General features: G+C 43.8%; 1 protein-coding gene and 1 long non-coding RNA gene across 2 annotated transcripts in view; one reads left to right on the top strand and one right to left on the bottom strand.

Moving 5' to 3' along the window:
* Positions 1-27,435, top strand: part of HIP1R (huntingtin interacting protein 1 related) — a 136,572-nt gene that overhangs the window by 58,483 nt on the left and 50,654 nt on the right. Inside the window, exons 3-14 of the mRNA XM_073676222.1 lie at positions 9,093-9,235; positions 11,268-11,324; positions 11,550-11,630; positions 11,736-11,812; positions 16,543-16,604; positions 16,873-17,013; positions 17,509-17,566; positions 19,486-19,561; positions 21,995-22,138; positions 23,267-23,328; positions 23,426-23,498; positions 25,971-26,154. Of these exons, the coding sequence (XP_073532323.1) occupies positions 9,093-9,235; positions 11,268-11,324; positions 11,550-11,630; positions 11,736-11,812; positions 16,543-16,604; positions 16,873-17,013; positions 17,509-17,566; positions 19,486-19,561; positions 21,995-22,138; positions 23,267-23,328; positions 23,426-23,498; positions 25,971-26,154 (1,158 nt within the window). The remainder of the gene's footprint in view (positions 1-9,092; positions 9,236-11,267; positions 11,325-11,549; positions 11,631-11,735; positions 11,813-16,542; positions 16,605-16,872; positions 17,014-17,508; positions 17,567-19,485; positions 19,562-21,994; positions 22,139-23,266; positions 23,329-23,425; positions 23,499-25,970; positions 26,155-27,435) is intronic.
* LOC141261550 (uncharacterized) lies at positions 12,147-27,187 on the bottom strand. Its single transcript, XR_012319791.1, has 3 exons — positions 26,971-27,187; positions 15,993-16,132; positions 12,147-15,582 (listed from the first exon to the last, which is right to left on the bottom strand). It is a non-coding gene; the product is annotated as an uncharacterized lncRNA (long non-coding RNA).

Here is a 27,435-nt window from a genome sequence, read left to right as displayed (position 1 = left end):
TCTTCATGGACTGACACTTAGCTACATTACTGTATGTAGACATTTAACCGCATTTGTGCTATTTTGCCATCAGTCTAAGGGGAGAATTAGAATCACACTGGCGTTAAATTTGTCTTTTTTTTGTTCATTATAGAATCAAAAATGAAACTCCTGCAAAAAAAATGCATCTGTCATATGAAAGATACAAAGGGTGCCAGACAGACTTAACTGCGGTGGAGTTTGTTTGGTCTCTATTCGAGACGCCATAATGTTAATACTAAAAAAAAATAAAAATTCAACATGCTGGGCGTTTTTTTTTCTGTTTTAAAAATGACTGAAATTGCAGCATAGCCTCTTCTTACCATTTGCTCCAATACATGTGTGAGGAGGTTACGTGCTCCACCATAATAAATTATGTTTAGCATAGATACACACTCCACCTGAGCAGCACGCTAAAATATTCAACGCTCTATCCCGTCTCCTCTGCGCCTTAGATTCTGCGGGCTCCTCTGACGATGAGGCCAGTTTCACTTGAGCGTGCTGTCCTTGTTAAAATTGATCCATGTACTGTCAATGTGCTAGCTAATGTTATTGAATAGGGCTGTTCGGGTGAGCGTTTTATCTTCCCACACAAGACTGAGTGTCCGTGTAAATGGCAGCATTCACTATTCTCTTCCGTTTTTCAGGTAATACTTGCTAGTTCAAATCTATGGGTGTGCACAAAAAATGGATCCCATATAGATCATCCGTTTTTGTTTTGTTACAGATGCATTGCAATTCTTAACATAGGAATCTGCATTTAGTTTTATACATTTTTTACCTGCTGATATATATAAAAAGGAAAGCCATAAGAATGAAAATCGTCCATTTTTATTTCTGGATGAAAAACTTTTTTTTTTTATTTATATATGTTCATCTGAACTCAGGCCAATTTTGTTTAGTTTCCAGATTAAAAAAAAAAAAGTTGTCCTGCACCTTTCACTTCTGCATCTGGTGCTGAGAGACGTAGCTGTCAAGACCATCTGATGCTTAGCAGGTATTGTGCATGTGACGCGCCCTGGGCCTATGTGATGCAGCGTTGCGCACGCAGGGACTACCCGGAGCCGGATCTGATAGGGGTAGTAGTCTCGTGGCGGTGACCCGGTCCGTGCCCAGGGAGTCAGACTAAGTGGCGGTATATTAGCAGTAGAGGTAGAATGACTACGCCACCCGTTGAATGCAGCTATGGAGCTGCCGCTGCAGGGCAAACCGCTGAGGCCGGTGGGAGGATGGTGCAGCGTGGATGGTATAACCCCCAACGGGAGGGGTATGGCCTCAGGGCAGCCGACGTGGATGATGGGGGTAGCAGGAATCACTCAGAGACGATACGGTGTAGTTCAGGGTCTTTACTGGTGACAAAGATAGACCCTCCCGGAGTACTGGCTAGCAGTCGGGGCCTGGTCAGTCCTTGAGCAGATGGGATCCCCCTTGGCCAGGCGGAGTTGTAGGCCTCCCCAACTAATTGTACTCTTCTGGCTACCTTGCTAGAGGCGGGTAAAGGTAGCCCATGTCCCTGAGTGTACTGTGTGGTGCTCACCCGTATGGCCGGTGACTCGGGGCCTTCTAGTAGCTTCCGCTCCACGACGGCGGTGCTGGTCCCACACGTGTGACCGTGCCTTCGGGTTTCTGGGCCAGAGGACCTGCAATCCCCTGCCGGTCGGTTTCTGCTGCTGGATAGGAGTTAGTCCCCACAGCCTCGGACTCCGGGTCCGGTGATAACTTCTCAGTCAGGGCGAGCTCTGCAGCTGCCAGCCCCTGACTCCTTGTAGTACTGCTCCCACAGAGCTCCTGATGTTCTTTCCTATATCTGCTTCTCTTCTCTGTCTCTACTTCTTCTCTACTCACTAACCCTGCCTCAGCCCTAGGTTTATATAGGGGAAGTTCTTCCCCTCCCAGGACTGGGCAGGAGGTGTGGCATGCACAGGATCCCTGACCAAGAGACCTCCCACCTGCTCTCAGACATAACATTGCCGTTACTGTGGAAACCAGACCCCTGGGGTGCCACATTCCCCCCTAGTGAAATTTAGTACTCCGGGACTAAACATATTTTTAGAAAAACATAACAAGGTATAAACAGAAACGGTACAATAGAAAAAAAAAAATATTAAAATGGTCACGGCGTGTCCGCAACCGGGTGCAGTTTTTGAAGAAAAGCAAGGTGTCCATTTCACCAAAACAGGGAGACGTAACCAGGTAGGGGTCTGTCCTGCCCCGAGTCCTTAACAGTCTTTAGTCCATTCCTAAGTTACGCTCCAACCAATTGTACAAGGATTCCCGGTAAATCCACCAAGGACCCCTAAAAATAACTAGAAACACATAATTATTTACAAGTAACAGACAGGTGACCACAAATAAAACAATTTAAACACTTCAAATTCTCCAACGTGCGGGTAACTGGCCTTTAGTGGCCCTAGTGGACCTACGGAGCTGACTGTCTGGCCCTGAACTACAGGGTGTAGGAGCTGTCAAGGGTAAACTGGGCAGCTGTCTACAGGCTCTTTGGCTCACTAGGGGTATGGCAGGCTCACTATAAGCAGAGGGTTGATCCTCCTGATCTGCTTGTGTGGAGTCTTCTGCCTCCTGGACCGGCTGTTCTTCCAGCTCTACCGGTTGCTCCGTGAGTACTTGGGATGCTGGTTGGAGGAACGTGAGGACGGGTACCACAACTGCACCATTGCCTTGAGTCCAGGACCGAGGGAAGTCTCCGAGCACAGTACTAACCATATCTTCCCTTTCCTCTACGGGTCGATGGTCTTCTTGTTCCTCTTCAGGGTTCTGTAGCTGTTCAGGACACTTCTTCAGGTGATCCCGGGATACAATGGCTATGGTCTCCCCTCCGTCTTTACTGATGGTACAGACTTTCGGGTTCTCGTGGCTTGAGGGCAGTACGGTGGACGGGTCCTTCTCCCACTGGTCGTCCAACTTGTGGAGCCGTCTTTTCCTCTTCAAGACCTGCTCTCCGGGCACCAGGGGAACAGCGGGAGCATACTGGTTGTAAGTTTTCTCTTGTCTTTCCCTAGCCTGACAGAGACTTCGCTCCACGCTCTCCTGTACTTTCCGGTACTGCTGCTGCCTCTCTGTGTCCCAGTCTGCTTCTGGTGAAGTGTCCTCGGGTGTCAGGACTCCCATTTCCAGGTCAACAGGTAACTTACCAGGTCTCGCCCTCATTAGGTAAGCCGGGGTACAGTTGGTGGAACCTACCGGGATGTGGTTGTATAGGTCCACTAGATCGGGCAGCTTCTCAGGCCACAGACTGCGTTCTTCCAGGGGCAACATTTTCAGGAGATCCATTACCACCTGGTTCATTTTCTCACAAAGTCCATTAGTTTGCGGATGATAGGGTGTCGTCCTTATCTTCCGGCAGCCATACAGATTGCAGAATTCCTGGAAGACCTCCGCTTCAAAGGCAGGTCCCTGGTCCGTCAGCACTTGGTCCGGGTACCCGTGTGGACGGCAGAAGTGCTGCTGGAAGGCTCTAGCTGCTGTTTGAGCCGTTAAGTCCTTAACGGGGACGACAACCAAGAACCGGGAGTAATGATCCACAATGGTTAACGCGTAGACGTAGCCACTTCTGCTTGGGGTCAGTTTTACATGATCCAAGGCTACCAGTTCCAACGGCTGCCGGGTGATGATGGACTGCAGGGGAGTCTTCTGGCTGGCACGGTCCTTCCTTCTTAGGTTGCACGGGCCACAGTCTCTGCACCACCTCTCGATGGTTCCCCTCATGCCTACCCAGTGGAACCGCCCACGCAGCAGGAACTCCAGCTTCTTCCATCCGAAGTGTCCAGCCCCGTCGTGGTATGCTTCCATCACCATGGCTGCGTCTCTCCGTGGCACCACTACTTGCCAGATTAGTTCATGCGTCCAGGAGTTAACCATTCTGCGGCACAACTTCCCCTTGTAAAGGAACAGTCGACTCTTCTCAGCCCACAGTTGCTTGGCTTCCTCCGGAGCGTCTGGGTCAAGGCGAGCCTCTGGCCGAGTCAGCATCTCCTTCACCAGCCGGACGGCAGGGTCACTGTCTTGCATTTCCTCCCAGTTGTAGTGAGGCAAGGGGTTAAACGTAGCGGCTTGCTTACTCCTTACCCGATGGGAATACTGGATAGTCCCATGACGGTGGAACGCGGGGAGTTCGACTTCTTCCAGTCCCTCTGGATCTTCTCCTACGTCCGGTAGGTTTGGCATCCTGGACAGGGCGTCTGCGTTGGTATTGGAGCGTCCTGCCCGGTATTTGATTGTGAACTCGTAGTTGGACAGACGGGCCATCCATCTCTGCTCTAGGGCACCGAGTCTTGCAGTGTCCAGGTGTGTCAACGGGTTGTTATCCGTGTACACGGTGAACCGGGAAGAAGCGAGGTAGTGCTTAAAGCGTTCGGTGACTGCCCACACCACTGCCAGGAACTCTAGCTTAAATGAGCTATAATTCTCAGGGTTTCTTTCGGTGGGTCGCAGTTTTCGGCTGGCGTAAGCGATTACTCGTTCTTTCCCCTGCTGGATCTGGGACAGCACGGCTCCTAGCCCGATGTTACTTGCGTCGGTGTAGAGGATAAAGGGCTGGCTGTAATCAGGGTACGCCAGGATTTCATCCCCCGTGAGGGCCATCTTCAGCTGGCGGAAGGACTCTTCTTCTAACTTCTCCCATCTGAAGGGTGGCTTCTGGTTCTTGGCCTTCCGGGACTGGCCTATCAGGAGGTCCTGCATAGGAGCTGCCTTTTTGGTGAAACCGGGGATGAATCTGCGGTAATAGCCTACCAACCCGAGGAACTGCCGCACTTCCTTTACACTGGAGGGACTTGGCCATTCCTTAATTGCGGTGATCTTATCAGGGTCGGGAGCCACTCCATCAGCGCTCACCACGTGTCCCAGGTACTGCACCTTTGGTTTCAGGAGGTGACACTTGGAGGGTTTCACCTTTAGGCCGTAGCTTGCCAGAGCTTCGAACACTTCCGCCAGGTGTTTCAGGTGGTCCTCATACGTCTTGGAATATACGATGACATCGTCCAGGTACAACAGGACCGTCTCAAAGTTTCTGTGGCCCAGACAACACTCCATTAATCGTTGGAAGGTTCCTGGTGCATTGCAGAGTCCGAACGGCATGCAGGTAAACTCGCTAAGTCCCATCGGGGTGGTGAATGCGGTCTTCTCCCGGTCCGCCTCTGCTACAGGAACCTGCCAGTACCCACTAGTGAGATCCAAGGTAGAGAAGAAGTTAGCAGATCTTAAAGCAGCCAAAGACTCCTCTATCCTTGGTAAGGGGTACGCATCCTTGTGTGTGATACGGTTGATTTTCCGGTAATCTACACACATCCTCATGGTGTTGTCTTTCTTTTTGACTAAGACTAGTGGAGCTGCCCAGGGGCTACAGCTATCCCTGATCACCCCAGCCTCCTTCATGTCTCTAAGCATCCCCTTGGCGTGTTGGTAGTGTGCAGGGGGTACGGGTCGATACCTCTCTTTTATGGGAGGATGGTCTCCCGTGGGGATGTGGTGTTCTACCCCCTTGACTCGCCCGAAGTCTAACTGGTGTTTACTAAACACTCTCTCGTACTCTTGCACCACCCGATAGACTCCCTGTTTCTGGTGTGAGGGAGTGGAGTCAGTACCCAAATGTAGTTGCTGACACCAGTCCTCCATTGTTTTCTGAGAGCCGTTATCTTCCTCCGGGGAAGATGGAGGCAAGGGTTCTACGGACTGTATGGAATCTTGATTGATGGTATACAATTTGGCTAGCGTGGCATACCGGGGCAGGTACACTTCCCTCTTCCCGATATTTATTATGCGAACGGGCACCCTCCCATGGCGTACATTGACCACCCCCCGTGCTGTCAAAATGATGGGCCTACTGTCTGAGTAAACTGGTTCTACCATTGCCTGGTAATCTCTACCTCTCAGACCAATAGCTGCCCGGCACCAAATCATCATTTCACTTTTTGGGGGCATGGCAATAGGGAAAGGGTCACACATTCTTACGCTACCAATCTCACCACCGGAGAGTTCTAGCTGTTGCCGTCGCATCAGTGCCCGGATCTCTTTCTGGAGCACTCGCTGCTGGCCGGAGCTGGCGTTCTTGGCAACCTGCTGTAAAAGGAAAATCACCTCTGCAAGACAATTTTCAATTACATTAGTTCCTAGAGTTATCTTTGGGTGACTCTCGTGTTTGTCAATGTCTACAATGATCAGTCCCTGTGCTGCCAGTTCGACTCTACCGATTTTAATGGTCTCCTCTTTAAATCCAATCTGTGGCACGGGCTGACCATTGCTGGCGATGATACTCAAGTCGTCGTCAGGGTAGCGGGTGATATCCGAGTCATTCCAGTACTGCTTGAAGAGCACGTACGGGGTGGTGGTGACCTGTGACCCGGTGTCCAGTAGGGCACTCATAGGAATGCCATCCAGTACCACGGGTAAGACTGGACGTCCTCCCACATATTTGTCGCGCCAGTTCGATGGGCCTGGTGATCTTTTTCCTGGGGGTTGGCCCTCTACCCCAGGTTGTGCCAGTTTAAAGGACAGTACCTTGCCATATGTCCGGGTTGATTGCAGCGGCGGCAGATGGGTCGTCCGTCTTCGTTGTATCGGTCGCTGGGTCTTCCTCTGGCCGGTGGGGTCCTCCTTGGTCGACGCCACGGGATGTCCTCCGGTCCGGATGCCAGCTGGATCTTCCCTGGAGTGGAAACCTGTAAAGACTGCACAGTTCGGGTTAGCGCAGCAACGCTTTTAGCTAGCTCTTGGACCTGATGGTGCAGGTCTGGAGCCGGGTCATTGTTCAAAGCCTGCGCATCAGCTCCCACAGGCCCTGCCGACAAGGGCGCCGCCTCCTGGTGGTAAGTGGTAGTGGGGCGTCTGGGGGTCACAACGCCACCTGGTGCCGGTTCTCGAAGCACCCGGATGGCTCTGTCCTTGAACTGTGCAAATCCCAGATGAGGGTCCTGTAAGGCCATTGCCCGCAACTGGGTTCGGTGGGCATTGCAATATAAACCCTCTATAAATTGTTCAGTCAACAGCCTGTCCTCGTCTCCCACGCCGTCAGGGTCGGTCTGCTTAATGGCTCTCAGGGCCTCTTGTAGGTTCAGGGCATAGTCCCTTATACTCTCATGTGCCCGCTGTTTGCACCCGTAGAATCTAAGCTTGATCTCGGCTGAGGTGCGGGTATCAAAGGTGTCCCTCAGCCGGGTTAGTATCCCTGCGACAGTCCTCCCCCCAGGTGGCCAGGACTTTACCTCCCTTTGGGCTGCTCCGGTTAATTGGGCCACCAGGATGCTCACTTTTTGCTCCTCTGTGAGGGGGTACACCTGGAAGAGGCTATCCAGCTTTTCTCTAAAGTCATGCAGGGTATGTGACTCCCCTGAGTACTGGGGTAGCCAGGCTGCCCCCGGGATATAGGGCATGGTGAAAGGCATGACCGCAACAGCGGTGGCGCTGGCGGGGGTTGAAGCGGTGAAGCTCTCCTCCGTATCCGACATCCTTCTCCCCCCTAGTGGGCCGTGGCCTACCTTGCGATGATCCTCTTCCGTAGGCCGCGGCTCCGCAGTGGATCGTCAGGGTTGAGGACCTTCCGTCGCGCTCCTGTGACGTCGGCGTCTGCTGGGCTCCTTCCAGGACCTTACGCAACGTCCAGACGTGAGGCGGGGCTTCAGTTTCTCGCGCGCTTTCGGAGTCCACGCCCCTCTTCTTCCCGCGCGGCGTCCTCAAGATGGCGTCCAATGGCGGGAAAACTCCACGGCTGGCGGGAAGAAGGCCGAAGATGGCGCCGAATGGCGGGAAAACTCCACCGATGGCGGGAAGGAAGCGGAAGGTGGCGCCGGATGGCGGGAATCTTCACCACAGGTAAGTTTGAACAGTCTTTTTCAGGCACGCAGTACCCGGTGGTTGCGGGCACGAAATCCTGCCGACTACGCCAAAAGTTGACGCGCCCTGGGCCTATGTGATGCAGCGTTGCGCACGCAGGGACTACCCGGAGCCGGATCTGATAGGGGTAGTAGTCTCGTGGCGGTGACCCGGTCCGTGCCCAGGGAGTCAGACTAAGTGGCGGTATATTAGCAGTAGAGGTAGAACGACTACGCCACCCGTTGAATGCAGCTATGGAGCTGCCGCTGCAGGGCAAACCGCTGAGGCCGGTGGGAGGATGGTGCAGCGTGGATGGTATAACCCCCAACGGGAGGAGTATGGCCTCAGGGCAGCCGACGTGGATGATGGGGGTAGCAGGAATCACTCGGAGACGATACGGTGTAGTTCAGGGTCTTTACTGGTGACAAAGATAGACCCTCCCGGAGTACTGGCTAGCGGTCGGGGCCTGGTCAGTCCTTGAGCAGATGGGATCCCCCTTGGCCAGGCGGAGTTGTAGGCCTCCCCAACTAATTGTACTCTTCTGGCTACCTTGCTAGAGGCGGGTAAAGATAGCCCACGTCCCTGAGTGTACCGTGTGGTGCTCACCCGTATGGCCGGTGACTCGGGGCCTTCTAGTAGCTTCCGCTCCACGACGGCGGTGCTGGTCCCACACGTGTGACCGTGCCTTCGGGTTTCTGGGCCAGAGGACCTGCAATCCCCTGCCGGTCGGTTTCTGCTGCTGGATAGGAGTTAGTCCCCACAGCCTCGGACTCCGGGTCCGGTGATAACTTCTCAGTCAGGGCGAGCTCTGCAGCTGCCAGCCCCTGACTCCTTGTAGTACTGCTCCCACAGAGCTCCTGATGTTCTTTCCTATATCTGCTTCTCTTCTCTGTCTCTACTTCTTCTCTACTCACTAACCCTGCCTCAGCCCTAGGTTTATATAGGGGAAGTTCTTCCCCTCCCAGGACTGGGCAGGAGGTGTGGCATGCACAGGATCCCTGACCAAGAGACCTCCCACCTGCTCTCAGACATAACATTGCCGTTACTGTGGAAACCAGACCCCTGGGGTGCCACATATGCATCCTATTCTAATCAGTAAGGACGGTGCACAGTGCCTGTAGGGCATGCACAATACATGCCAAGCGTCTTGACGACTGCCACGTCTTCAGCACCTCAATGCCCGATGCACCAGAGTTGGGCACTGCGGATCCCTTTATAATGTTGTGTTTCCTTAACCAAAATGTTAGGAATAATATTGGGCACTCATCATGAAAAAGGAGCATTCACTTTTTGGTCTTATGCCATTGGTTTACCTTTAGCCAGCAGCTCAATCCTTAGCTGGAAGTTCTGCCATGTCCTTCATAAAGTCCTCCGTGATGGTCATCAAAATGTAAGCAAATGTATCAGATACTTCAGTGTCTATGGCAATGTATGTGAACCAATCCATATTAGGTTTTTATAAGTCAATGGTCTACGATTAGGGTATGTGCACAAGATGTGTTCTGGACACTGTCATACCCGTATTAATTTTGAAACAGAAGGCTCTTCAAGAAAAAGCTAGCAGTGTTTTTAACGAAGTATCGTTTTGTGTTTTTTATCTTGTATATAAGATTGTGGCAGCTTCCGAGCAGAAACAGCCTGAAGAATGGTCACTTCTTTTAACTAATCATGGCTTTTAAATTCTGAATTACGACTGTGTGTGATGCACACGCTATCTCAATTCTTTCGTATTGCTCATGTGAGCACATGAGCGCATGTATGCAGTTTGCGGTTACATAATGTCTAGCCTCATCCAGCTTCTGTCAATAGAAGTGAATTGAGAGAAGCCGAACACGTCTAGTCGGCATATGACCGCATGTATGCAAATCGCATACATGTGGTCATGTGACCACTCGCTCGCATCGGCAATATCGAAAAATCGACGTTTGCTCATTTCACGCTGTCACAATTCAGGAGACTTTACTCTCAAATCTGGACAACCCCTTTAATCAGTTAAAAGAAGTTACAAAAGATGGAGCATATGCGCAGCAAGTCACTTTGACATTTGCATGGGTGCTTTTTTCTTGGAACTCGCCTGAAAAAGACACCGTATGCAAATATCCTTAAATGAAAAGCAATATTAAAACCATTATCTAGACTGTGTAACAAACAAAATTCTGAGGGGCTAAATGACCTCCGAATCAGAAGAGAAGAGTTCATCTTGATTAGATTGTATGCACTATGGTAAAGCTCCCCATACACGTTAGCTATTAGACTGCTGCTGATATTGGCAGGATTGGTCAACAGTCTAATTGCTTATCGGGACTTCTTGACTCTTAGGCTAAGTGCCCACGTTGCGGAACTGAAGCATATTTTTTACGCTTCTCCCTGGCGGGAAAATCGCATGCGGATATTACATGCGGTTTTCCCGCCAGGTAGAAGCGTTTGTGAGGCGTCTTTGCAGCGTCTTTGCATGCATTTCCGCATGCGGGTTATCAAGCACTTCTCCAAGTGATTAAGCATCACTTGGAAAAGTGCTTGACAACTTGTTCACACTATATAAATCCATGCAACCGGCATGGATTTATATAGTGTGACCAAGTAATAGTTAAAAAAAAAAAAAGAATCCGAATGGTAAAAAATAAAAAAATTAAGTTTATACTCACTTTCCGATGCATTCTCTGCCCCGTCCGGAGTCTTGAGCGGCTCACACTGTTGTGTGCAGGACCTGCGGTGACGTCATTGAGTCATGTGATGGGTCACATGACTCAATGACGTGGCAGGTCCTTCACACAACAGCGCGACGGCGGGAAAACACCGGGAAGACATCAGAAGATTAGTATAAACTTTATTTTTTCTTTTTTTTACAGGTTCTTTTGTACCTAGGTCTGGATGAGAGTCTCCTCTCATCCAGACTTGGGTACCATCCGCACATTGATTCCGCTGCGCTTCCGCAAAATTAATGAACATGCTGCGGATGTTTGACCGCAGCATATAAGCTGCGGAAAAATCCGCGGCATGGGCATTGACATTGCGGAATGCCATTGGGGACCATGGGGTGCGGATATACATGCGTTTTACAAGCGTTTACGCTGCGGAAATTCCGCAGCATATACGCTTGTAATACGCAACGTGGGCACGCAGCCTAACCCATCAGATGATGTGGGATGAGAGAAGGATCCGGTCTGTTGAGTTTCAACAGTTGATCCTTTTATTCTATGGCGATGGCTGATCTCCTAGGAGTTTGGAGGAGGCTCTCATAGAGAATACAGTAATGCTCTGCTATGTATGGGGAAGTTGGGAGAGATGGTGGTCACTGGTCCGCTGTCTAAAGTGCATGGGGATATTTAGTTGAATCGCTGTACTGGATTTGTCTGCATGCTTAGCTGCTAAATGTTATATGTAAATACAATTTTTTACATTTGTGTAACTTCTATAACCAGGTACTGTCAGACTGTCAGCGATACCGAAGCAATGTCCGTGAGATTGGAGACTTGTGGGTAAGAGGGGAAAAGTTTATTTTGTTATGGGTCATATTCTATTATAGGAAGAGGAAATCCTCCTGCTATGCAGTGAGAATAATGCTGGCAATGCATCAGACATCTTGCTTATTCAGGACATTTCAGCTTTCGCAGGAACATATGTATGAATGCATTTGATTAGTTTGCTTATATGCATTGGTTCAATGAACTTCATTTTATGATCTTTTATATATTCTCTACCAGGGACATATGCATGATCGATACGGACAACTTGTGATTATTTATACCAAACTGCTGCTCAATAAGATAAGCTTCCACACAAAGGTATGAAACATTGTGGTCAGGACTTTTTTTTTTTTTTTTTTTTTTTGTGCACGGCTCATTAGAAACTTCAGACTACCTCCATTGTTTTTGTTTTTTTCCTTATAGCATCCTCAATTTCCTCCCAACTTGGAAGTAACCGATGACGTTCTAGAAAAGGCAGCTGGCACAGATGTCAACAACATGTATGCTGTTTATATTCATAAAACCAATCTGTCAAAACTATTTGTACTTTTAAAAGGATTGTCTTTTAAAGACCACCTGTGTGAGCCTTATTAGTGCTCCTGTTGAGGGAAGTTATGGCCAGAAACAGGTAGTTTTGGTGATAACTGAATTCCACTGTTTATTATGCATTGCTTTTACAGCGCTAGCCTATTCCACAGCACCTTACAGACCTCATCACTGTCCCCTTTTGAGGCTCACAATCTAAATTCATTATCAGTATGTGTTTGGAGTGTGGGAGGAAACCCACGCAAACATAGAGAAGACATATAAACTTGCATATGTTGTTCTTGGTGTTGGAGCTGTACTCTGACTTTTATGTTTAAAAGACCTAAAACATGAGACCTAAAACACATTATGGTCTTTTGGTAAAAGTTTATTATTGGTTTGCACTTTGTCATGGGCCTGTAGCAGTTTTCTCATGTCAGCTACAGTTTTAGCAGTATTTAAGAGTGGAACGGTGGTCTCCGACCTGTCGTTTATCATAATTCGAAGGGAAACTTGTAAAACATGAGCACAAAAGGCAAATCTAGGTTTTCCTGCACCTGTAGCAAAATTTCAGTTTGGCGCCCCCTCCTATACACAGGTTAAGCGGTTTGAATAGTAGTCATGTGCGAGCTAGCTTCTCTTCCTGACTTTGAGTTCAGTGAAAAATTAAAGCCCCTGTTTTATTGAGAATAGCAGGGAGACCAGTTAGATGTCACATGACCATAAATATTAAAATCTCATATGAGTGGTCATGTAAGTATATCAGACGCTGATAGGATTTGTCATGCTACAGTGCTTAATTTTATAATTAATGCTCCTAACCTAAATACAGATATAGTAATCCTCAACTTGTCAGACAACACAATACTTTATTAGCATAGCAATGTGTCACGATGTCTGACAAGTTATGGATTGCTAAATGTGTATGAGATCAGAACCAATAACGGTACATTAATACATCACCAGAACCACCATAAGTACAGAAATACAGCATCACAACCACCATTGGTACAGGAATACAAAGCCAGAAGTGGCATCAGTACAGGAATGCACTGCACAATTAGGCAATTTGTATTTTTGTTGATTAATTATCGTATTGAACAACTACCGTGCTGTCCGTCAGTCCAAAAGGTTAATAAATGTGAATATTTAATACAGTAAAAGTGAGGCGTTATCCATTTTAGGAGATTATCTATATGTGCCTAGTTAGGTGCAGAATTTTTATGCAGCTAAAAGAAACATATACATTTTCCCATTTCAATTGTTTGTTTTCATCTGTTAAAGTGAGAATAATAACCAAACAACTGAAAATGTACAAAAATACATTTGACATAAAAAAAAAAAAAAAAAAAAAACTAGATCACAGACCAATATAGCCAGCCTTGTTTTCAATAACTGTCATAACCCTTCCATCCATGGCGTCTCAGTTTCCTAATCTGTAGACGATCAACCTTTTTGGGCTGCACCAACCACAGCCTCCAAAATATAGTTGAGAGGTGTATGATTTTCCTTCACCATACATGTCTTGTTTGCTCCAACTAGCTCATCTTTAAAGAAGCACTCCTCCCATCAAAGTTTTTATCCTCTTATTATATTGCAATCGTGAAATTATATAGCACTGTGTACTTACAGTTGCTCATTTTGCCTTTCTACCAAGTTAATTCTTCTCTTTTCCATTAGGTCAACTGACTAGCTGAATCCTTCTAAGTTATGTAGAAACAGAAGGTCAATTTTCTTTAACTGACCATTTCAAGTTTCTTCACATTGAGGTAGGGACCTAGATTAGGGTATATTTTTAAGGTTTTTTGAGGACTGGTACAGCTTTGACATAGTGGTTAAAGCTTCGGTAGTACAGAAGACTAACTCATGGATCTGTGACTCAGTGAAATAGATCAAGGTCTTACCCGTGCATGACTGACCTATTTTGATCAGGCATGTCATTTGTATAATTTGTGTATAATCAGCATGTATACAGATTGCTCGGGTCTTCTTGAAGCCCAATGTGACATGTTACTAGCACATTCCAACTGGGGGATTCTGTTCCATATTCCATATATTTAGTGAGCCTTTATGGTGTCTCAAGGCCCCCCTCATGTTTGCTGACCTTTTTATCCACCATTGTAAGGAACTTAATTATATGTCTATATGATACTTCTATAGTTATACTTATGCTGGTGTTTTTTAACAAATTTTTGCGTTGAGACCCTTAAATGATTCTTTTTAAGGCATATCTAAAGACCATGATTTTATGAAGTGATTTTTTTTCTGTGAATTTTTTATTTTTGTGGATACCTCTGTCAAATGTTTCTAGTTGTCGAATTACAGCCTATAGCAGAACCCCACCTCCACCTAACTGGCATCTGAGTTAAGTGAATGTCTGTGTTCGTTACTTATCCAGCCATGGGCCCATCCATCTGGTCTGTCCAGTGTCACTCACACCTAAAACCTTAGAAAAATCTTCTGATATTTCTTGGCCCAGTCTTGACGTTTCATCTTCTGAGTCTTGTTCAGTGGTGGTTTGTTTTCCGCCTTCCTTACCTCCAGGGCTTTGGAGTCGGTAAGCCAAACCTCCGACTCCAACTCCGACTCCTCAATTTCCATGACACCGACTCCACGACTCCCTCATACATGGCTCATGTTTAAGTGATAAATTTACTGTAGCACTGATTCATCTCAGCTAAAAGTCTAGACCCTTAGATCAGGAATAGGACAGATATTTATAGGACATTTCATAACGTGCCCAAATTATGAAAAAATATTCCCCACAAACTGCATTGAACTACTGTACCCAATTTATTATATATTTTAGGAATTGGAGTCTGTCTATTTTATACAGACTCCGATTTCGACTCCAGCAAAATGGACACAGACTCCATGACTCCGACTCCACAGCCCTGCTTACCTCGGCCATGTCTCTGAGCACTGAACACCTTGTATTTCTGGGCCTCCAGGGAGGCTGCAGCTCTGGAATATGACAGCACTGGAGGATAATGGCTTCCTGGTCACTTCACATCTGACTCTTCTTAAATTTTCTGCAGTTAATGTGACTTTTTTTCTCCATACATTTTTTGCCACCCTGTTGACTATTTTCAACAAAACTTTTGATAATTCTGTATTCACGCCCAATATCTTGGCAGTTTCTAGAGTGCTGCATCCCTCTGTAAGACTTCTAGCAGTTTTTTACTTTTCAGAGTGAGTAAATCTTTTTTTCCCCATTTTGCCTGAGGAAATCGAGCTGCCTAATAATTCTGCACACCTTGATAATGGGTATTGTATCCTCAGGCCTCACCCTCCCTCATTATACAAATACACATCACCTGATCTTCTGCATTCAAGTTTATACAGCTTGGAGTTGGAAAATCTACATAAAAATGGTCAAAATGCTAACTTGCCTAATTGTGCACACAGTGTACAGCGATCAATTACAAGGTCAGGTAAGCCCCATATACAATTTTGTGTGAATCTACAACTCCCAGTATGTCATTAACAATGGTAAGGCAATACTGGGAGTTGTTGTTAATGGCCATCATCAGCCTGCAGGCCATACAGGAAACACAGTATTGATGAGACATAGTATCACAAATAAACATTTACATCTAGGAACCTTTTATAGATAATATATTTTCTGATGGGCACTACTTTCATCTCAACTCAATGTTGTCCGGACACCATGATGACTTTTCACATCCACAGCTCGTTTCTGCTTGTATCTTCTCTGCTTTTCTGCACATCCTGGCATAGTACCCTTTTAAAAATAAGTGTAATTATAATGTCACTGAATAAAATATCTGTCCTATCATTTGAACATGACTTTTTAAAGGGGTTGTCCAGAGTCGTCTCACTTCTGGATCGAAAGCGAGCTGTGCCAGTTGCATTACGACACCACAAAGCAGCCGAGACTCTCATTTGATCACCATGAATCCTGTTCATTATATTAAAACAAATGCATGATACCTGCTGGTGTGGAATGAGCAGTTCTGGACGACCCCTTTTCAGATATGATTATTGTTCTCTGTAGCATTTTTAACGTTAAATGAGAAAAATGACCCTGGTGTAATTCCCATCATTACTTTAACCTTGTCAATGTCTAAAATTAAAAAACAAAAACACACCCCCTCCAGTGTAATTTTCTCCCCTTTCAGCCTCTTTACTCACTCCGCCACAATTTTAGTCTCTTCTGTGTGTTGGTGGCAGCTTATCTCTTGTCATCAGGAAGCAGTAGATTTTCCAAGATTGCAGAAGCTGCCCTCCTGGGAGGTAATGCAAACTCTTCATCTCTGGTCTTCCTCCCCAACCTGTAGAGAAAATAGACACTCATGCACAGCCTCAGCAAGCCCAGTAATAAATGGCCAGCATGAGCAGGGACAGATCGGGGACAGATCAGGGAAGCTACTGAGCATGTGTGTCCACAACTGACGGTGGACCAAGATTCCTGTCTATGGAGAATCAGCACGGTTCACTGTTACTGATAAAAATGAAATAGATTTACTAACCTGGACACTATTTTTAATTGAATATTACAAATACACTTCTTTAGATATGCTGTATCGAGTTTTGAACGACACTTTTCACGGATCAACCCCTTTAGCTATTATTGCAGGCATTTGAAATAGATGGATCTGGTTCCTTAGAATTTATGTTTAGCTTAAAGCGTTCACATGATAAAACATATTATTGGTGTTAACCTAATTTTGTGTGTTGTTAGATTCCAGCTAACGGTGGAAATGTTTGATTATATGGACAGTGAACTGAAGCTCGCAGAGACTGGTAAGAAGTCAAATCACTTACATTTTGTGCAATAAAAAGGATTGGGTTTCTTAAAATTAGAAAACTTTACAAAATGTTATTCATTCTGCTGGGGATGCATATTGCTATATTACTTTATGGCATGAAATCTGCAGAATTTGTGTATTGATCTGTTTAATACTGTATAAAAATGAAGCGACATGCCTGATATTCCCTTCTATTCTAGCAGCTATAGGACTTGTGGACTTGCTTTATGTATAGATGAAGTAATATAGGTTTATATGTTCAGTTTCTAGGCAGCTTAACAGTGCCATCGCCGTGTCCCAGATGTCTGCGGGACAGTGTAAACTCGCACCCCTTATTCAGGTCATTCAAGACTGCAGTCACCTCTATCACTACACCGTGAAGTTGATGTTTAAGCTGCATTCTTGTAAGTTTGTTCTACTTTTCTATTCTGTTTAATATACAGGTGCTTCTCACAAAATTAGAATATCATAATATTGTGAGAAGCATATATATATATATATATATATATATATATATATATATATATATATATATATATATATATATATATATATATATATATATATATATATATATTTATATTTTATTTTTTTTGAAATGTAGCCCGTATTTACGGAGATAAGGAACGTCTGCAGTCATGTCTTGGTATCAGACTAAAAATTATTCCAGGTTACTTGCTATAAACAGGAGGTTAAACAATTTCTGTTCACACTTGTGCTTTTACCCAGACTAGCTCTGCGCAGTTTTTCTCTTCGGCTAATCTTTTGGCAGCATTGTGTCAAGGAATTCTACCTATGATGTCTTGTAGATCTTTGCATTTGTGTATTAGTGATCTTAAACTCCATCATGTGCAAGTGGATTTTTATGGTCTACATAAAATCGGTGTATTTTGTTTCAGGTCTGCCGCCTGATACTTTACAAGGGCATCGGGACAGATTTCATGAACAGTTTCACAGGTATTGACATTTCAACACACTGTACCCTTGTTAAATCCTGTAATTTGCAAGTGTTAGGATTTACACTCATCTTCTACAGTGGATATCACTTTATTTTGACTTTTTTTAAATCTTTATTTCCTGTGTGTTGTTTTTTTTTTTTTAGTTCTTTTTTGTTAGGGGTGTTGCTAGAGTTAGAAAAGAGCAGGAGCACAAGCCCTAAAATACGTTTTACCTCCAAATAAAAAAAAAATATATCTAATATAAAATATACACTGCAGATGAAATCTACTGCAATATCTGTACTCCATTACCACTGTGTGATAGAAGGATAGAGATAAAGATATATCTATCTGTAAATTTTGAGCACAGATATTGTAGTAGATTTCACCTGCAGTCCTATGTAATACCACAGATCACACAGTGATAACTTATTTAATGTAGTAGATGTTACCCACAGTCCTATGTTACACCATATCGTCCTGTGTAATGGGGCAGACAAACCTATTTGACATGACTCAAAATTGAGGGATGGAACGTCTTAGCAGTGCTACTAAAGGCTCCCACAAGAGCTATGCAAACAAAGTCGCACCAGCATCAGTGCTAAGTCCCCTGTGCAGATAGTCAGGATAATGCAGCACTCACTTAAGGGACATCTTGACTGCAGCCAAGTTGCTCTGACTACAGATTTGGGAAGTAAACTTACAGTCCAGGACACTGCCCTTGTATATGGGTACATGGCAATACCGCTGTACTAGTTGGCAATTTTTAAATTAAATTAAGCTTTTATAATACCACACACTTGAGGGCATTCAGTTGGTGCTGTAACACTTTGTTAGACATCATGGTAGCTTGGCTGCTACACCTGGGCTCTAGTCACAGCCATAAGGTCACCCATCACTGTTCATAATCCCCTCCCAGAGCCCAGTTTCTTCTACATCTCCCTGCTCAGTAAGGGTATGTGCACACAATCCTTTTTTGGCAGTGCTTTGAACGCAGCATACTGTTGCTGCGTCCAAAGCGCTGCACGTAGGTGAATCCGCTTATGTTCAATGAACAGATGCGGATTCACCCGCCTCCACCGCATCCTATAAATTGCGGTGGTAAGATTTCACTTGAGGCAACCAGCGTCTCCGCAAGAGAAATAGACATGCTGTGGTCTGAGAAGACGCGCCGCATGTCCGTCTCCGCGGGTGTGCCGCAGACACATAGTGGGCATGGGATTTGTATAAATCCCATCCACTATGCTGTAACATCCGGCCGCTGCAGATTGCATGCAGCACTAGTGTGCTGCGTCCAGTCCGCAGCGAACACTGATCATGTGCACATACCCTTAGGTTAAGCTTGCATGCTGCACTTTGTAACAGGACCTGACCAAGCCTGGACCTCTGTACATGTTACAGATGTTTTCAGATATCCACAAAGCTGACCTCTTGAGGAAGACATGGTACAGAACTTTGGTCCTTGACTGTTTACACTGAAGTAAATACAGTAACTTTTAGGTGCGAAATTAAAATGTAAAACAATTGTTCACTAACTTTATTTTATAGGCTGAGTTATCACTTATGGGACCCTCCTTTAATTATTTTTTTTCCAACGCTGGTTGGAATAGATTTGGCACTAGTAGGTTCTGGGAGAAAAGCTTTTCTGTTATGTAAGTTTGTATGTAGTTAGCACTTTGCTTTTCAAAAGCTGTAATCCAAGACATTAATTCTTCATTATCTATTAACTTTAATCACTGGAGGAAATGCTGCCCCACAAGGCGGCCATCCTATGATATACTGTTCTCTCTTTGCTTGCATTATTTCAATACATTATTTTGATGCTAGATGTTTCTCAAAAAACCTTGGCGATAAGACAATAATGCGATTTACGATATTCCTCTAAATAAAGTTTCCCTGTGATTCATTGCCTTTTTTTCCTGTGTTGCCATGCTTTAGTCTTAAAAACTTCTTCAAACGTGCATCTGACATGTTGTACTTCAAGCGGCTGATTCAGATTCCTCGTCTTCCTGATGTAAGTATATGTAATTTTCTCACACGAAGTCTCAAATGGCTTATTTGAGTCTTTCAAAATATGTTGATCAATCATGGCATGTAAGGTGCATAGTATCATCAGACATTGTGGTTAAAGGGGTTGTCCTCTTAAAAGAGTGGAGATAGATATATGTGTGTGTGTATATACAGTACAGACCAAAAGTTTGGACACACCTTCTCATTTAAAGATTTTTCTGTATTTTCATGACTATGAAAATTGTACATTCACACTGAAGGCATCAAAACTATGAATTAACACATGTGGAATTATATACTTAACAAAAAAGTGTGAAACAACTGAAAATATGTCTTATATTCTAGGTTCTTCAAAGTAGCCACCTTTTGCTTTGATGACTGCTTTGCACACTCTTGGCATTCTCTTGATGAGCTTCAAGAGGTAGTCACCGGAAATGGTTTTCACTTCACAGGTGTGCCCTGTCAGGTTTAATAAGTGGGATTTCTTGCCTTATAAATGGGGTTGGGACCATCAGTTGTGTTGTGCAGAAGTCTGGTGGATACACAGCTGAATAGACTGTTAGAATTTGTATTATGGCAAGAAAAAAGCAGCTAAGTAAAGAAAAACAAGTGGCCATCATTACTTTAAGAAATGAAGGTCAGTCAGTCTGAAAAATTGGGAAAACTTTGAAAGTGTCCCCAAGTGCAGTTGCAAAAACCATCAAGCGCTACAAAGAAACTGGCTCACATGAGGAACGCCCCAGGAAAGGAAGACAAAGAGTCACCTCTGCTTCTTAGGATAAGTTTATCCGATTCACCAGCCTCAGAAATTGCAGGTTAACAGGAGCTCAGATTAGAGACCAGGTCAATGCCACACAGTTCTAGCAGCAGACACATCTCTACAACAACTGTTAAGAGGAGACTTTGTGCAGCAGGCCTTCATGGTAAAATAGCTGCTAGGAAACCACTGCTAAGGATAGGCAACAAGCAGAAGAGACTTGTTTGGGCTAAAGAACACAAGGAATGGACATTAGACCAGTGGAAATCTGTGCTTTGGTCTGATGAGTCCAAATTTGAGATCTTTGGTTCCAACCACGGTGTCTTTGTGTGACGCAGAAAAGGTGAACGGATGGACTCTACATGCCTGGTTCCCACCGTGAAGCATGGAGGAGGTGTGATGGTGTGGGGGTGCTTTGCTGGTGACACTGTTGGGGATTTATTCAAAATTGAAGACATACTGAAACCAGCATGGCTACCACAGCATCTTGCAGTGGCATGCTATTCCATCCGGTTTGTGTTTAGTTGGACCATCATTTATTTTTCAACAGGACAATGACCCCAAACTGACCTCCAGGCTGTGTAAGGGCTATTTGACCAAGAAGGAGAGTGATGGGGTGCTAAGCCAGATGACCTGGCCTCCACAGTCACCAGACCTGAACCCAATCGAGATGGTTTGGAGTGAGCTGGACCCCAGAGTGAAGGCAAAAGGGCCAACAAGTGCTAAGCATCTCTAGGAACTCCTTCAAGATTATTGGAAGACCATTTCCGGTGACTAGCTCTTGAAGCTCATCAAGAGAATGCCAAGAGTGTGCAAAGCAGTCATCAAAGCAAAAGGTGGCTACTTTGAAGAACCTAGAATAAAAGACATATTTTCAGTTGTTTCACACTTTTTTGTTAAATATATAATTCCACACGTGTTAATTCATAGTTTTGATGCCTTCAGTGTGAATGTACAATTTTCATAGTCATGAAAATACAGAAATTACTTTAAATGAGATGTGTCCAAACTTTTGGTATATATACTGTATGTATGTATTAAAATATATATATATATATATATATATATATATATATATATATATATATATATATATATATATATATATATATATATATATATATATATAAAAATAAATATATATATATATATATATATAAATATATAAAAAATTAGTGTGTGTATTTTTATTTTGTATGCTCCCTTTTTTATTCTCATTTTTTATTTATTTTTTTACATTTATAATACGGCAACCTGATTTTTGGCTATCATTGACTACCTGGCATATAATCTATGCTTTGTACGAAGGGAGCTGTTTGGCTCATTTCAGCGTCTTAGCCAGCCCCCTTTTCTGTGTATGCATTAACCATGATAGAAGTGACGTGCTGTCCTGTATTGAGCTCCAGAGACAGCTGATAGCTGAAGTTTGGGACACCTTTTGAAAATAAATTTATATTGGTAACTGATATTCATATGAAGAACATTTTGAAGATATTTTTAAGTGGATATCCTCTTTTAAAGCGCTCAATTTAAACTAAAACGTTGTTTATTATGTCTGAAAGATTCAATTTTCGGAATATATATTTCCTTATCTGTAACATTACTTAAAAAAAGCCTTTTCTATTCATATACAAAGCTATTTTTTTCCGTGTATTAACATTATTTCTGTCTGTATAACAGAATCCACCTAACTTTTTAAGAGCTTCAGCCTTGGAGGAGCATGTGAAACCTGTGGTGGTCATGGCAAATGAGACTCCAGAAGAAGAGGAGCAGCAAACAGAGTCTCTAATTGAAATCAACAATGCTCAGCCCGTGGAGCAGCAGGTGAATACAATACAAAGCGGCTCTGCCAACTAAGTGCTTGTTGTACTGAATGTGCCCAAATAAGTTTCGAAAAGGTATACTGTAGCATACATTTGGCATCCCTTTAACGGATCCTTTTGATTTTAAAGGGGTATTCCCATCTCCAAGATCCTATCCCAATATGTAGGAGGTGTAGTAGTAATAATATTAGCAAATACCTCCAATTAGAAATGTAGTATAATATTTTTGATTCGCTATGTCTCTTTCCTCATGTGCAGGCATTGTAGGACCTTAGGTATCCATGGTTACGTCCACTGATAAAGTGACAGCTAGCTGCTAGTGGTCGTAACCATGGATACCTAAGGTCCTGCGGTGCCTGCACATGAGGTAAGTGGCATAGCGAATCAAAAAATCTATACTACATTTCTAATTGTAGGTATTTGCTAATATTATTACTACACCTACTACATATTGGGATAGGATCTCGGAGATGGAAATACCCCTTTAAGTCTGATCTTTAGCGCAAATATATGTAAATGTGAACATTGGGATACAATATACTTTAGCATACTTTTTTTTTTTTTTAGGCAACAAACTTTTTTTTTTTTTACAATTATACATAATGGTGGTGTCCAAGGTTCCTAAGAATTAAGGATGCACTCCCCAAATTTTGTTCCCTAAACTTGTTTAAATATTCATGTAATGTAAGTGCAATAAAATACAGATCACCATATTTCCTGGCTTCCATCATGGGTCCAGACCTCTTCTTACTCACATGACTGAAATTCCAAATCGCTGGATTACTCTTGGGTTTGTGTGAACCGGCAGTCACTTTCATAATGTTAGTCTATGGAGGATCAGAAAAAGGCCCTATAGATTTACATTGTAAAAGCAACTTACAGTTCACACACAATCCCCAGTGTGATTCAGAAAGCTGGTGTTTAAGTCACATGAGTGAGAAGAGGACTGGACCAGCAATTGAGATTGGGAAAGATGATCAGTACGTTTTTTGCTTTTTTCATTGCACGTACAGTAGATTACATATACATTTAGACAGGTTTAAAGAAAAAAACAATCTTGTGATTGCGTGTTTAAAAAGGATATCGACCAAGATTCAATGTTTAACATAGTCCTCCTTTTTGTTTTTAGGTCGTAGAGGATATCTTCCAACAAACTTTTGGTCCTCCGAATGGTGTAATGGCTGATGACCGGTAGGAAATGGCCTAATGGTTACTGAAACAATGTCTAAAAAGAATTCTACAAAGTATGAAATCAGCCGACCTTTCTGATATTACTCTTTATTTTAAGGGATCTTCAAATTGAAAATCTGAAAAAAGAAATTGAGATACTGCGTTCAGAATTGGAGAAAATAAAGCTTGAGGTTTGTATCAAGACTTCAGTGGCTCTAAATGAAATATTAAAGAGAGTAGTAAATATAGTAAAATACAAAAAGAAATTCTGTTTAGTGAAAACCCCATAAATTAAGAGCCAAATATGATACATCACGTGAAATGAGTAAAGCCAAAGGCTTTCTTTTTTTTTTCTCCACTTGTTTGAAATCGCCCTTAACCCTTTCACCCCCGGGCCATTTTCCTTTTTTGCATTTTCGTTTTTTGCTCCCCTTCTTCCCAGAGCCATAACTTTTTTTTTTTTCCGTCAATATGCCCATTTGAGGGCTTAGTTTTTGCGCGACGAGTTGTACTTTTGAACGACACCATTGGTTTTACCATATCGTGTACTTGAAAACAGGGAAAAAAAAGTTCCAAGTGCAGTGAAATTGCAAAATGGGTGTATTCAGTTTTTTTTTTCTTTTACTATGTTAACGAACTGCTAAGACTGACCTGCTATTATGATTCTCCAGGTCATGACAAGTTCGTAGATACCAAACATGTTCTTTTTTTTTTTTATTAAGTGGTGGAAAAAAATCCAAGTTTGTTAAAAAAAACAAAACCACAAAAAAACTCAGTTTTCCGAGACCTGTAGCGTCTGCATTTTTATGATCTGGGGCCGGGTGAGGCTTTATTTTTTGCGCGATGAGCTGGCATTTTTATTGACTCCATTCTGAGGTAGATACAATGTTTTGATCGCCTCTTATTGCATTTTATTGCAATGTTGAAGCAACCAAAAATACGTAATTCTGGCGTTTTTTGATTATTATTTTTTTTGGTTACGCCATTTACTGACCAGATGAATTCTTTTTTTATATTGATCGGCCAATTCTGAACACAGCGATACCAAATGTGTATATTTGTTTTTTTTTATTATCTTCAGTGGGGCGAACGGGAGGTGATTTTAAGCTTTTTATATATTTAAAAAAATTTTAAATATTTTTAAAAACTTTTTTACTTTTTACTTGCTTCAATAGTCTCCCATGGAGACTATTGGCGATTGTCTGATCGCCTGTATGTAGATGAATTGCTCACTTGCTATGAGCGCCGACCGCTGGGTGGCGCTTATAGCATCCTGGAAATGACAACAGTAGGGGTCTCCGTGTGACAGGGGCACCCATGGGCAGGACTAGTGACAACCTTTCTGCCGCAGCCATGTTAAATGTCGCTGTCTGATCAGCTGTCATGTCCCCAGAAAGGTGCAGGCTCATCGCCAGAGCCCGCGACAAAGGCAGAGACACAGCATGTGCCGTACATGTATGGTGCTGGTCGTTAAGGGGTTAAAGTCACTGTCAGCTGGATTGCACACACCCAAATTTACATGTGCCTGTAGCTCTTTCAAAGACAATTCCAGCAATACCTCTACTTGGCCAGTCTACTCCTTTTGTTACTGAGAAATCTGTTTGAATTTATATATAAATGAGGCTGTAGATCTGAAGCCTCTGTCACTCCAGCTCTATTCCCTGCCCTACTTTGCCTCCTTTTGCTTGACTGATTGCTTCTTTGTCTGAAGCCACACAGAATAGAGGGCTTCAGTCAAGTAGAAGAAGCCAGTGCTGGGTGGTGGATAGAGCTGGAGTGACACAGGCTGTAGCCTCATTTGTATATCAATTCAAGCACAGATTTCTCAGTAAGGGAGGAGCAGACTGGCCATGTAAAGGTAATGCTGGACTTGTCTCTGAAAGGTCTACATGTGCATCTAAATAGATTTAGGAGTGAAATCCTGCTGACAGATTCCCTTTTAAGCATTAAAGGGGTTTTCCCACGAATGAAAGCTGATTTTAATCAATAGATCTTGGAATAATAATAAGTTCCACAATTGGATGTGATTTAAATAAAATGTTCCTGTGCTGAGATAATCCTATAAATGTGCCCCTGCTGTGTACTGTGTAATGGCTGTGCCTGACCCTGCAGGGACATGATCTGATCATACCACATCTCCTGGGCAGGGGAGGAAGAAAAGGAGTATACAGACATTACAGCAGGGGATCACAGCTGATTCTTTCTGTGAGGTAAAACATTTCACTAACTGTTTTTAAACCATGTTTTACCTCACAGATAGAATCAGCTGTGATCCCCTGCTGTAATTTCTGTATACTCCTTTTCTTCCTCCCCTGCCCAGGAGCTGTGGTATGATCAGACCATGTTCCTGCACGGTCAGACACAGCCATTACACAGTACACAGCAGGGACACATTTATAAGATTATCTCAGCACAGGAACATTTTATTTAAATATATTCAGTTGTGGAAATTATTATTATTCCAAGATCTATTGATTAAAATGAACTTTTGTTTGTGGGAAAACCCCTTTAAGTACCCTATAATATAACTGTTTAAGGCATATTTCATCTTGAGCAAAAAGAAGTGAAGAGCTTGGAGTACGGTTCCTATAATCCTTACTTGACTAGGGGTTGAACTTTAGGCATTAATCTGTAATAAAATGTTCTGAATGTTATTACAATAGGCCCAGAAATACATCATGCAGTTGAAGGGCCAGATTAACACTTTAGAAGCTGAGGTGGAGGAACAACGTAAGCAGAAGCAGAAAGCCCTGGTGGATAATGAGCAACTGCGGGATGAGCTGGAGAGCCTACGGAAACAAAAGTCGGACAGTGAAAAGAAGGAAGGAGTCTATGTAGAAATGGAAAGTATGTAATAAGAAGCTTCTTACAATTTACTTTTGCTCTATAAATTATTGTATTTTGTTTGTTCAGTGGAAACTGCTTGAAGTCAGTTCCTGAAAAATAATCAGTGTGCACAAATGAAAAAACCTAATTATACAGATGGGATTTACTCATGTCTGCTAGAAAGCTGATCCTGGCAACAAGATTAAAGCTAGTTATTCCAAGGCTTGTAAACTGTTACTAAAGGGCCATGTACATAAGACACGCTCAGAATTGTATTCACTATTTTAATTATTTCCTTTTTTAAAAGCAAACCTTAATATAAAAAAACAAAACATTATAGTGCAGGACTTTGCAATAGAATTGATTTTTCTGAATCACTTGTTGCCATGTTGGTAGTTTTTTAAAACTCCGTCCATGGTGGGCTTTGTAGGAGACCATTATTAGGACTATATACTCTAGCACTGAAGTAATGTATATAGTATAGGCAATCAGACTATTACAAACTGAGCATTAAAAAAAATTATTTTTAAAAATGGCTCGAAGACGCAATTATGATAGAAGCTTTTCTTTTATCTCGGGAGATCCTCTGGAGGATTTTATGACCCCATTTGAGCAAATCTGGAAACCTTTCCATCTGCAGCCACCACAGCTACAAGGAGCCTAGTAGAACCCTATTGAAAACCGCGATTTAGGCAGATGGCTAAGACGAGAGGGTAACGCCAAGACTTTGCCTGGCTGGAGGCCGCATGACCTGACTCCCAACACCTGCTGTTCTCACTTTACCTCCATATCCAGCATGACATTCCAGAATTTTGCTTTCCTCCCCCAAACCTTTACCTGGGAGAACATCCTCCCGGTTGCCGGAGCTAATGAGGCTGAAGCTCGTCGCGGTAAGCCCGTCTCAGCTGGTGTGGCCTGATCCTCATCTACAACCACCGATTGGGCGGCACGGAGAGTGGCCCTATTTTGATCATTGGTTGGCTGGGTGAGTGTTCCACTCATGGTTGCTCATACCAGCCCAGCCTGTCGCAAGTTTGCTTGTGTTGTTTCTCCATAACTTTGGCTGTCTATCCACCTGACAACTACAGAGCCTGAGTATATAGTGCTATGCTGCCACCTAATGGCAGTATTTCTGCCACTGCATCTCAGAGTTTTATTATCTGAAGAGAGCTTAGCTCTAATTTTTCAGGAACGCTTCCCATGGTCAACCGACATCTGTGGGTGAACCCCCAAGATGGCAGCTTGAACTCTTGCTCCTTCCCCGCCACACCTCGCCTACTTACACCAGAGCTCACATGTACA

The sequence above is a fragment of the Phyllobates terribilis genome, unplaced genomic scaffold, assembly GCF_046119375.1.
Source record: "Phyllobates terribilis strain yellow unplaced genomic scaffold, ASM4611937v1 Scaffold_1__5_contigs__length_1240528914, whole genome shotgun sequence".
Lineage (NCBI taxonomy): Eukaryota > Metazoa > Chordata > Amphibia > Anura > Dendrobatidae > Phyllobates > Phyllobates terribilis.
This window is presented reverse-complemented; position numbering and strand designations above follow the sequence as displayed.